Source organism: Cydia splendana, chromosome 5 (genome assembly GCF_910591565.1).
Source record: "Cydia splendana chromosome 5, ilCydSple1.2, whole genome shotgun sequence".
In the NCBI taxonomy this organism is placed as follows: Eukaryota; Metazoa; Arthropoda; class Insecta; order Lepidoptera; family Tortricidae; genus Cydia; species Cydia splendana.
Genome location: NC_085964.1, coordinates 4,110,705 through 4,123,961, shown reverse-complemented (window position 1 = coordinate 4,123,961; position 13,257 = coordinate 4,110,705). Strand labels below are relative to the sequence as shown.

The 13,257-nt window shown below is 37.1% G+C and overlaps 1 protein-coding gene across 4 annotated transcripts in view; it reads right to left on the bottom strand.

Moving 5' to 3' along the window:
• The window catches only part of LOC134790434 (protein spire), a 271,608-nt gene that overhangs the window by 15,332 nt on the left and 243,019 nt on the right, over positions 1-13,257 (bottom strand). For all 4 annotated transcript variants that reach the window (XM_063761214.1, XM_063761215.1, XM_063761217.1 and 1 more), the window contains one exon: positions 9,966-10,078. In XM_063761214.1, the coding sequence (XP_063617284.1) occupies positions 9,966-10,078 (113 nt within the window). The remainder of the gene's footprint in view (positions 1-9,965; positions 10,079-13,257) is intronic.

The window sequence follows — 13,257 nt, the reverse complement described above, 5'->3', positions numbered from 1 at the left end:
TCTTTGGGGGACTATCAAGGATATAGTGTACAAAACGGAGTGTGACAACGCCGAAGAAATGAGGCAACGGTTAACCATTGCTTTCGCCAGCCTGCGCCGTAGAAACGTTCGAGAGCGAATATTAGCAAAGGTACACCGACATACTCGCGCACGGGCTGCAGCCTGCATTATTATGCACGGAGGCCACTTTGAACATAGAATGTGAATTTATTCAGTTGTAAATAAAGTAGTTATGATAATAACAACAACAACAACCTCTTTCATAATAAATATCTCTGGTTTCCTTGACTGATAAAAAGGTTTTAGTTTCTTAACACGTTTCACAAAATTATTTTCGAATAATTGGAAACTATTTAAAATAATAAAAAATTACATGTAGGTTGTGTTAGTTGCACCAAATGAACTTGCAAAAATGAAATACTAAGAATAAATCAAGAATAAATACTTCTTCAATACCAAACTAACAAACCTTCTTGCGTGGTAGGAAATAGACAAGACGTCTGATGTTTGAAATTAAATTTTCATTGAACTATACTTATTGAATGTCATATTCTTCAAATAAAAATGTTAGATGCTCGTGGCTATTTAAATTTGTGGGGCTGTGTAAAAGATATGGTGTACCAAACCAAACGGAATGTGAAACTGCGGACGAAATGAGACAAAGGCTAATTAGTGGTTTCTGCGGAGGATAAATGACGAAGAGCATACACTATATCGCATGTGCATCGACATACTCGGGTACGGGCTGCGGCGGCGTTGTAATACACGGAGGTACATTTGAACACCGTATGTGAAAAGAAGATAGTATTAAATATTGGAAAAAAGTAATTATCTAAGAAAGTAATAAAATTGTTTGTAATATTTTTGCATGCATTTGATTTATTTGACATTTATGCGTCATTCATACATCATTGCGATACTGTCAACGATCGGAAAAAAGTGTAAAGTCCCGAGCTTTCCCGACGGAGATCCTTAATCTAGCCGTCATGTGCACATGCTATAGGGTTATCACCACAGTTAAAAAGTAGTATTTTTGCAATTTTTATTTTTTACTCAATTAACGATTCTTACCATTACCAATAGTCTCTGTATCACTTAAACGACCTAATACTTCCGGGAAGGATCGTCGTGCCTTTCCACCCTGTATAATTTATGACCGTCTAACACGCACCTGCGCAAATAAAAATTATGAAAAACTTATTTGAAGCACCAATGAAAAACGTTTCTAAATTTTGGTATACTTAAAAGAAATGTTAACGAGTGTATTGGTACGGCCAGCCAAGACTAACTTATTAACAGCAAAACCCTCTGATCATTGGTAGATCGCAATTCGTTGCAATAAGGCTTGAGGACGGTGAGTTAACTTTATTGACGATGGTACTCAATACTTACCATTGTAACAAGACTAAAAAGGTATACATGTCTTTGACGTCGCCTGTACAGGGTCACATGTGTCATTAATTACCAAATAGTCAAAGCCTGACCTCGGTTTTGTGCCTCAAAAAGTTGCGGTATGGACTTGGGTCTGGTTAAGTCATGACCTTATGTCTCGACAAAAGATGTTCCACCCTTGACCTGTACACCCAGCCAAAAAATTACATAGACACTTCATAATGGTAGGGGAACCCAAGAAGGAATTTTTGTAGTTACTCGAGCGTGTTAGATTAAGATATGAGTGATATCTTGCTACCCGTGGAGTGTATCTTGACCACTTTTAGCCGTCTATGTTCATCCGTTTGTTGGTTGGGTTGGTGGACAGTTAATAAAATCGTTAAGTAGATTGTGAATTTGGTTAGTTTGTTCCACGTTGATTCTACAATAAAATTGTGATAATACTTAACCTGAAAATTATTTGTACGCAATGTTCTTTATCTGACGGATAATATGTTCCGAGCTTGTAACCGTCAGCCGTCAGATATTGCTTACATATTGAAATGTTTAGGTAATCAAACAATGAGTAATGGCAAAAACTTGTCGCGGGAGAGAGCAAGGAAGCCAGAGAGAGTACAGTAAAAGGCTCGAGGCTAAAGTGCATTGCATCACGAAAAGGGCGGTTGTGCTTTCCCTTCGCTTATGCAACTGCACGTGTATAACGTGCAATGCTCGTTCAGTTGTATACTGTAGCATAGAGAAAAAAATACATAGAGTGCTCACTCCATACATCGCGCTTTATTTGCGCAGATGCGTGTCAGGCGGTCATAAATTATTTAGCATCGAGTAGCGGAATTATCAGTACTGCTACTTGACAATGACAATAGATGTTACAACGACCAAAAAGTCTAATGCTCAACAATTTTCAGCTAATATAATTATAACCGGATTATCCGGAACTCTATTTTCAACTCCTTCTGCTTTTAATATTAATTATAAATTGTTGTTCAATAGAATTTTCGTGAGTCGCGACACTAGATAATTCTAGTATCAAGTAGCGGCATCGACTACGAAAATAATAGCCTTTTTGGTACCAAAACTGATGTATAGAGTGAGCACTCTATTCTTACTATATTTCTCTATGACTGTAGTGAGAACTAGTAACGTTAGTGGAGCTTAAGGCTTTTTTGTAAGTATTGAGTTATGGTTACGGATAGGCTTATACAACAAAAATTGCTGCTGTCTGGGTAAGGAAAGAGCCTTGTGAGCTCGTTCGATCGTCATTGCGGCTGTTGTAAGGAAATTGACAGTAACGCTGCTGCAACGCTGCAGCAGCTGTTACGCTGCTGCAGTCGGAATCCAAATGAAACCTTTAGTGGTTCTAGTTGTTGTGTTAAAGCTGTGATACAGACCTCGTAGACAATATGCCAATCGCTAACGCTCCGTAGCGAACGTAACGCAACTGTCACACTAATATGAAAGAGTGATAGAGACAAAGCGATTTGATAGCGAAGCGCAAGCGATTGTCACTTTGGCTAGACCGCCAGTTCATCCGTTTCTGTTTCTATCCTAGAATTTTCCATTGTGCTTTTTGTATTACTGTCTCTAATGTATAGCCATATATGTAGTAGCTTGATAATGCATTATAATTTGAGACCCTCATTTTCGTAGTACAAAAATGCGTGCATAAGCTTTTAGGCAGATGATACCGCATTGCTGCATGCGGTTCACTGCGGAACGTACTCGTACGGACGTTGCAAAATTAATGGCACTGTTAATATTTTACGCTTTACTACATCGACGTGTTATGATACTTATGATATGAAATTGTATGGTGAAATTATCAGGAAGCAACTGGATAACTGTCTAACAAATGTGTTACACACAATTTGTAATTACAAAACTGTGTTAAAAAAACTTGACATTAAAATATCACTCAAAAATTTCAGAAGCAACATTTTCGGATACAAATTATAGGTGAAAATCGCATGAAAATCAGTTCATTAGTTTTTGAGTTTATCGCGAACATACAAACAAACACAAACAGACAGATGCGACTATTTAGGTACGGTGAATGCGTTTGCATTGTTTTGATAAATGTAGGCTAATGTGCCAAACAATAATGAATTTGTCATAATTACATCAATCAAGAACGCTCAAATACACTCAGTACAGTGCAGTATCTCATTAGAATACGTTTTTATGTATCTATGGACAAAGTCACACAAAGTAAGTATATTTAATGAAAGACGCTCATGTTGAATGCTGAATAAATTTTATTCAGCTCCAAACATCATACACATTTTAATGAGGACAACATTCATACTTCCTAAAATTTCAGCCCTTTTATTATGATGTAATTTCAAGGGTTAAGCTACGTGTTTCGTGTTACATATAACTTTGTAATCACTTTGTCGGTGGCTTAATGAGATGGAAAAGAGCCAAATGTGTCAATAAACCGCACACATGGAGTTCACTGAATATTTACGAAAACAGTTGTTTGGGTGGAAGTTTAATAACTCGTAAAAGTTGGGGACGTCCTTGGGCCAAATTTGACATGTACGACTGTCATTTCGCATCTACGTCAAATCAACAATTGATTTGATTGCATGTTGATTCTATCAAGTGTTGATTCGGTCAACTCTGGATAATATCATTTGGTACAACCAAAACTCAACTCTAAACTCGAGGTAGTTCGGTTTGTTTTGGTTGTCAACTTGTCACCTAACTGTGTATTGCTAATGTCAAATTTTGACATTGTACGTATTCGAGAACTTATGATTTTTCCCACATCAACGGGAGATCAACACGATACGTCAAACGTCGCTTGTCGAATAATGTAGTATACCCTATAATGGACGTGGAACCCGTAATGGGACAAAAAACCACAAATCCTCTAGAATAAGTATCTAAAAGTAGTTTATAAGCACTGGCTATATTTTATCATAAATAAGAGTCCTAGAGCTGCTTCAGTTTGAATTTTTAATAAATTCGGTTACTTTTTAAGAAATTGGCGTCAACCCAAAAGTTGTCATGTCACTGAAAAAAAAATACCACTAAGAATTCTTAACAACTTCGCTAAAAGAGGTGAGTTGATTTATTAAATTTTAATTAATTAATACTTGATGAAAACTAGAATGTGTTTTGTTAATTGCATTTACCATGAGATAAGGTATACAACACACTATGTTTGTTACTCCACAGATGTAAAAAAATAGTGGTATTTGGCCCAATCCCATTAAAGGAGCTGTAAAACTGCATACCTCCTATGATGGGACAATTTACATAACGATGCTTGCCATGCCATAATTTCATGTTTAAACAATTCAGAAGTACAATGTAGTTACGAAATATGTCAACCAGGAGGTATGCTCGGACTTCGGATAAATTAATATCGTTTTTCCAAACTTTTATTTAACTTGCCCTGTTAGTTAGTGTGGGTCAAATCTTGGTAGCTGAATTTGACCCACTTTCCGATTTCCGATTGAGTTGAAATTTTGAATACGTAATTAAGTATGCAAATTGGATGACAATGCAATATTATGATAACATGGACCTGATCTGATGATGGAGACAGGAGGTGGCAATGGGAACTCTTCGATAAACGCTAACTAATTGTGTTTGGGTATATTAGAATTGTCTCGATGGGTCTAATACAATAATAATTGTCTGTGGAAAGAAAAATACATTCAGCGATAAAAGATTATAAAAATAATTGATTTTTTTGCCATAACTTATTCCCTATTTCAATATTTTATACTGATAGAGACAACATTTCATATTATGTGCTCTACAGACGTTTTTGATACATTGCCGACAGCGGTGGAACGAATTCAATCGAACGGCAATAGGTGAGATTCTTAGCCCAATAGCAATCCTGCCCTCCGGGCATCTTTGTTTAAGGAACCTCGAGATGACACAAGACGCCCCTATACCTACTTACTTATATTTCGTTAGATCTAAACATAAATAAACGCGTGAATGTAAATTGTAGCTTGCCTCACGTGCTAGATTTTATTCCGTAATCGTCTCAATAAGGACGTGACTTAAATCTAAAGGGTTACTAAAACCTCGATCTAAATCCGTGACACGACAGTTCCATACTATTTTGGACCCTATCTCATTGTTATAAGATCTAAAAATAACTATAAGTTCCAGTGGGTGCTATTCTCGAGATTATGGGGGTTAATTCGAAGCTACATCTCTCTTAGTACCTACTCGTATCTACAAATTATACGTTATAATTAATAGGCATTTTACATCGTCATCGATGTAATTTCAGTGAGTAGTTTAAAGTTTAAACCAACGCGATCTATGTCTACGTTGCTAAAATAAAAGTTACCATTGACGATGTTTCATTTAATTATGATTAGCAAATTTGTTTTCCAGCTAATGGATGACTCACGCTAGACCGGGCCATGCCCGGGCCGAGGCGTCCGACATGTCATTTTCTATGACGGCTGGTCGGTGATCACGTGGTGCTTTCCATAGAAAACGAAGCGCCGGAAGCTCCGGCGCTTTAGCTTTTTTAAGCAACCTGGCTTTCTATTTAGTATCTTCATAACTGAGAGTCTCAGTCTTAATGTAAACTGACGCAAATAACCCAACCACCTGAAACGGTAGAGCTTAAAAAAACATCTGAAAACGTCAAAATGACTCGGAAATAAGTGTTTCACGTGCCTCCCGTTACTTCACGAACTAGGCCACGCCAGGCTTACCAGATATTCATAAAGCAATTTCTACCCATCTGAGAGTTCTTCTTTACTTTAGTTTGACCCGCACCTTCGTGAATCTTATAGCTATTCGAGGGTTAGATTTATGCTGGAAGTACAGTATACGGTAATGGATAGTTTTTGTGAATTGTAAAATAGTATTTACACAGTTGTACTAGTACAGGATGTGTGTACAGTTAGATATTAGCCATAGACGCTAAGTGGCGATAATTATTGTTGCTAGGAGCAGCTGGGTGCTTCTTAGTTCTCGGGCTAGAATGTTATTACGGGTTTAGGAGCACTATGGTTTTTAAAAGAAAGAAAATATACTTTTTCATATTTATTTTAGACATGAATAAACCTCGATGTGCTACATTTTAGATCCGTCTCACGGCGTCCAATATTGAGACCAATTTTTACAAAGTTTAAAATAAAACCCGTCTGTCTGGACTCTCAATCGATAGCGAGATAAAGGTCTAACGATTTGTAGCACTCATAAAACATTTTATTGATTTAGAGTCGAACCAAGCTACTGTGCAGACTTTGCAAGGTAGAAGTGTGTGGAAATGTCAAAATAAACGTCAAATATAACACTTTACACTCTCGCGTTTTGTACACATATTTGCATATTTCATTACACACAACGGGTCTACCGCGATATGTTTTCATTGTTTTTACCTTAAATTCCGACGTTTCAGCTGAGTTGCACCAGCTGTGGTCACGGAAAGACCACAGCTGTGTGTGTGTGGTCTTTCTTAAATATGTACACGTCAAATATCGATGAAAATATGAAGTTTATTATGGCAGCTCTACAATTTGTCAAGTTAAAATTGGTGCATAGTTAGCTTAGTCCGACTACGCAGGGGGGCCTACCGCCAACATCGATAGATCAAAAATCGTTATCTTCAGACATAGGTAACTATGTCCGATTTCTCGACGTTGGCGGTAGGCCCTCTGAGACAAACAGTATCATCATTTCTTAACAAATAGATTATAACTCATCCTTAAAGCCAGTGGCGTAGCGTGAACTAATCTAGCCGTGGGCGAAGTCGCATCTGCGAGGCCTTTTTCTTTCACTGTGCCCGAAGGGGAATCGCGCGAGGCCCCCTTTGGGGCGCGAGGCCTAGGCGACAGCCCACTTCGCCCACGCCTATAGCTACGCAACTGCTTATAACATCGCAAAACATCACCAAAACATTGAAGTTCATGTATTCCGTTTAAGAGCCCGGCATCCCATGCAAAACAATACAAAGTTGTCAAACAAAAGCATATCGTCCAGACGTCTGGACGTTTTGAATCAATAGCGAGCAACGCTGGTTTTACGGGCTGCGGAATCGGTTTCCGATACAAAGGACTAGCCGATACAACTGTGCGAGCTATGTCGATAACTTTACGGTTTATGTACGTAATATCAGAGGCAACCATGTAAGATTTTCCCTCACCATGAGTTTTACGCGGCCTTAAACGCTAGCGACTGCGTCAACTCAAACGCAGTGCATCTCCCTTGCACCAACGCCAGTACAAGGGAGATGCATTGTCAGTTAGTTTAGCGAATATGTCAGTGTCTAACTCGCGGTAAGGATAATGTAAGATTTTGTAAGGGTAAATTCTATGGGTTCACACAATTTCATTTACGTACGTATTCGTACATCTGCTGCTGATTGTGCTTAGAAAAGTTTTTATCTAATACTCGTATACGGCGGTAATCTCTTCCAAAATATTACAAGCACGGGTCGAATCGTAAAATTAAATATAGATTTGCAGGCATCTTAAGATAAATACAAATACCTGCTTATTGTAACAATTACCCTAATTTAAATATGTACGTAATATTTTTTGTGTCAATTAATTACCAACAGTTTGTGTTTTTATTTTATTTCTAGGTTTACCTTTACTTTTAATATTATAATGTTATTACCAACAAAAAAAGTTCTGCTACTCTGGAACTCATAGATTGCGCGAAATCTAATTTAGATCATGACATATGACGCGTGGCGTGGGTGGCGTTGACGAATCTAATCTATTTTTTACATCAACTTGATTAGGTTTGGCAAAAACTCTCTTCGATGTAGATACAAATGAGTACCTACCTACTTACTTAATCATTTCAGCATACTGACATACTCGTAGTTATGTTATGTCAGAAACAAAAACATATTAGATAAATAAATAAAATCAGGAAACACTAGGAATTGGGAAACAAAAAAACTACCTACAACAAATATGCCTAGAAATGGCAACCTCATTTTGGTGTGTTCCATAAATAAATAAATAAATAATAAATAAATATTAGGGGACATCTTACACAGATCAAACCTAGCCCCAAACTAAGCAAAGCTTGTACTATGGGTACTAGGCGACGATATACATACTTGTATAGATAAATACATACTTATATACATAGAAAACAACCATGACTCAGGAACAAATATTAGTGTTCATCACACAAATAAATGCCCTTACTGGGATTCGAACCCAGGACCATCGGCTTAGCAGACAGGGTCACTATCCACTAGGCCAGACCGGTCGTCATAACAATCAAACTTAGAGGTCCCAAAGGACCTCGTGCGTGCCCCTTACTCGTGTTCACTTGATAAACGGTTCAACGTTCACGGGTTGATATTCTGGGCTATAAAGTTCGCAAATTGCGTGCATCTTTCTCTGTCACTCTAATAAAGCCTTCATTGGAGTAAAAGAGAAAGATCCCCGCAATTTGCGAATTTTGACTTTCGCGGTAGCCCCCCTGTACGTTTTTACGGATACTATATGGGTAAGTAAGTAGTACATGTTTTCACGCCTCTTTAAATTTGAATGTATAAAGCCTTACATGATTAATGATTTGAGGACGAAAAGATAAGGGTTTGGGTGACAAATGTTTCTGAACGAAAAGTTGAGTTGCAGGAAGAAAGCATAAAATGAATGAATGTATATTTCACGGTAAACGAAATTCACCCGTATAACCTGAGGCACTTCAAGGCAAAGAGAATTTAGACTAGAGGAATATTGTCAAAGTAAATTATGTAGTCTGTAAGGATGGCTGTAAATGTACTGACTACATAATTTACTTAGACTATATTCCCCTATTTCAAATTCTCTTTGCTTCATGGGTTCAATGTAAAGTTTTTTGTGTGATAAGATAAGAATTACCATATTTGTAACATCTTTTGACAGGGGCTCTGTAAATTATTTGGTCACAAAATATGGACGTATAGCCTCTAGATATTATTATTGGTTCAGTAAAGAGTAATTCTAGGGCCACGAAACGCACGCTCGACGCTGACGCCGACCACCATAGGGTAATTCGCCAGGAACTGGCCACTGTTAGTAATTGGCCACCCTAAACTAAAAATGAATTCTATTCACCTATAAACATAATTCATTTTAGTATAAGGTTTCAATAACTGGCCAGCCTTCAATAACTAGCCGCCTTATACTAAAATGAATTCTGTTTATTGATGAAAAGAATTCATTTTCAGTTTAGGGTGGCCAATTAGCCAATTACTAACAGTAGCCAGTGGCGAATTACCCTACATTAGTTTTAAACTAATGCATTTCGGCGTAACAAGCGAGAAAAATGAACCCATGGAGAAAAGTTTGGGATAAGGCTAGACTACCTTTTAGTTCTATAACTATGAAATGAAATGAAATGAAAATATTTATATTCAGGCAACTATTGGCCCATAGATAAATACCTTAAAACTAGCATACATATTATTACAAAATATATCTTAAAACTAAAAACACACAGTTATGGCTGCGATGCAGTTCGCAACCGCGCAGTGTCAGGGAGCCGGCCGCGGAACCGCCGGAACTTGACACCCTTCGGCCAAAACTCCTCCTTGGTGAAGGTCGCTAGATGTTCTATAACTATGATTGGCTCACCTCTAGGTTGTCAAAGTCGACTTTGATGAGCCTCCTCTGCGGCTGCGCGTGCGGTGTCACGTCGCCCCGCCTCGCCTCGCCTCCTCCCGGCCCGCTACCGGACCCACTGGTTGCTGTAACAAGAAGAAAACAATTTGATTAATGTCGTTACTATACTTCACAAAATGTATACACATAAGATACAATCTGCCGTATTCGAGCTTCAAGATATTCACAAGAGACGACACGTACCGGATCCATTCTAGATACGTTATAATTTAGATATCAACTAGTTCTCTTTTGCAGCGCAATTCGGGCAACCAACGTCACTATTACGTTAGATAGAGTAAGATATCTATTAGATGTGAATTGGATCTCTAAGTCATATCCCGTGGAAATCGTTCAACAGTATCTCCAGAATCGCGCAAATTTCAAATTTGACAGGTTAGATCTTAAACTTATCGTTATCGTATCTTGGTGATGTCTAAAAGATGAGAGATGTGGGCCCAATGAATACACAATTTTGAACCAAGCTCAGAGCTCAGTTCAGAGTTGGGTCTCACGACTTTATTTTTACATTTATGCCAGCTTATATTTAGCAGAGCTTTCATTGTTTAGCTGGTTGTCAATAACGTAGCTGACATAATGGTATTCCGGTTTGAATAACCCTTCGAACGCCACGCCTATTAAATACGACGCGCTATCGTAAACCTTATTTGAATGCATGAAGGTGTAAGACTGTAAACTGTAAGTATGTAATCGTGCTGGTCAGTTGATATCGTCAGCGGTCAAAGGGTTAACCAATTTACAATAGCTATCCAACAAAAACCTAGTAACTATGTAAGTACCTAAGTTGTTTCTTAACTTTTCCTATTTTATTTAGAAGTTTCCTTTTTTCGCGTAGGCCGTAGACTTATACAGTAATCGTACTAGTTTGCAACTAATTTAGTATAAGCTAAGTACCTACATTGTAGGTACATGAGGGTCTAATCAAAACCCGCATGGGTGTCGTCCAATTTGCCAACATACCAATTAAGGCCGATTTGAAAGTTTGGCGTTAATTCTAGGAATAGATACGATCACTCCAATTTTAGCACACCCACGCTGAACCTTTCTCTCATACATAATAAGCATCTGTTGGTACAAATATATTATTTTTATAAGTAAAAATATTAATGGCAGGCAATTTATACTTTCATGTAAAGAGTAATATTAATACGTATTCTTTATAGAGACAGGAATCCAACGAAGTGGACTAATTCAATTTCCTTAAGAAAATGTTTTTACGTAGGTACGTAGCCTACGTTTTAAGGTTAAAAGCGCATTTTCATTGAACGAAGGGCGTTTCATTACTTATTTAGTCTGTACAAGTAAATATACCGTCTAAAAGTCTTGTCGTGTTAGTTATTGTATTACAGACTTAAAGTCCCAAGTCACCTATCCATTTGATAACTTCCCTCCCAGAAAGTTTTATAAAACTGTTTAACAGTACTACCTATATATAGAGATATCCTTTCTTGGAACTAAATTTAAGAGTGATTCTATAACTTCCCACGAAACAAGTATATGAAATTTCTAACCGAACGTTCATAACGAAGTATATGAAATTGACCGATTAATAAGTGTCCCGCAACACGCATCACGTGACAACATCATACATAGACCAATAGTGGGACCGGATTTTTGCACTAAAAGTTTTGATAATTCTAAAGATGAAAAAGTGATACTTATCTGCCATGGGACATATTTTTAAGCATATTTGTAAAATATGACGAAAAGTTAGAACGAGCGTTAGATATAAATTAGGTATTTATATATTTTTAGTAATGATTTTTTAATATTGAATTAAAGTGCAATGTTTAAGTTCCATCGTTTATAATATGTATGACGCTTTATAATGTAAAATTATTAGAAATTTTTTTAACGTGCTTCTTAGTCAAACTACAAATTAGCTTATTATTTTGTCGATATTGAATTAAAGTTTAATAAATCCACAACAACATATCTAAATTCTTAAGTTAATAGGCAAGCTAAAAATTTAGAAGAATAAGATATATGCTTTAGAATTAATATGCGTTTTTTGTCCTATAATATCTAATATTGAATTAGAGTCTGTAAAAATAAGTCTATTACTATAAAATAATATACGAAGCCATATTATGGAAAATAAGAAATTTCGGTGTGTAGCTTGCATTGTAATAGTAAAATATATTTAAAAAGGCGCGAAATTCATACATACGCCGCGCTGGTCCGTCAGTGTCGCCGGCGCGGCGCCCGAGACCCTATCATAGCCTACCTATACCTCGCCCCTCGCCTCGCCCCACCTGCCGCTCACAGCACTGTCTGTCTTTTCTTATCATTCATTTGTTTGTTTACTGTGGACATATATAAATTAGATGCGGACATTACGTGAAATTAAAGGGGTCCCTTTGTTTCCCATAAAGTTTTAAGTCATAATGTATTGTTTGTCATATAAGAACCTTCGGGCTCTCGAATTAAGGTTTATTTTTGAATGGCCTTAGGGGCTGTCCATAAATTACGTCATCAATTTTTGACGATTTTGGAACCCCCCCCCCCTATAATCATCCAAAAATCATGCTTCAAATGACCCCATTTCCTCCTACTTCATGCTACCGTCATCCGATGTCCAGACCCCCCCCCCCCTAATTTGAAATGACGTAATTTATGAATAGCCCCTTAGTAGCAGTGTGATAGCGTTGATTCGGCTCGGAGAGTTGGCGAATTGGCGATTCATTCGCCGAGTTAGCGGATCGGATACCAAGTTATCAGTTAGTTTAGTGGCCGAGTTGATTAGGAAGAACATTTGAATTTCGAAATTGTAATAAAAATGTACATGATATTCACAACTATTTTTTACCATAGTTTGTCAAAGGACTGTCTCATTTCAAACATAGAGAGAACCATCATACTATCTTTGACTTACACTAGTACTAGCACCCAAAAGAAAAGGATGAATATAGTTTTTTGTTTTTATTTACTGACAAATTGGTTTGACCGACTATACCTATTTCTGGTTCCTATTGTCATGTCCTGTCCTATTCAACGTCAATATCATATTATGTATATTATAAACCAACTGCTCAATATTACACGTATACATATTGAATATACAATAAGGTAAGTGACCTCACCTTATTGTATATTCCGTGTCGGCCGTATATGCCTATATACGGCCCACCTTAAATTAAAATGTTTTTTTTTTAATAAACAGGATATTAAGTATGAAAAACTCACTCAAATAGGTACCTTATTTATTGAAGTTTCTTCATTATACCAAAATAGTTATAAAAAT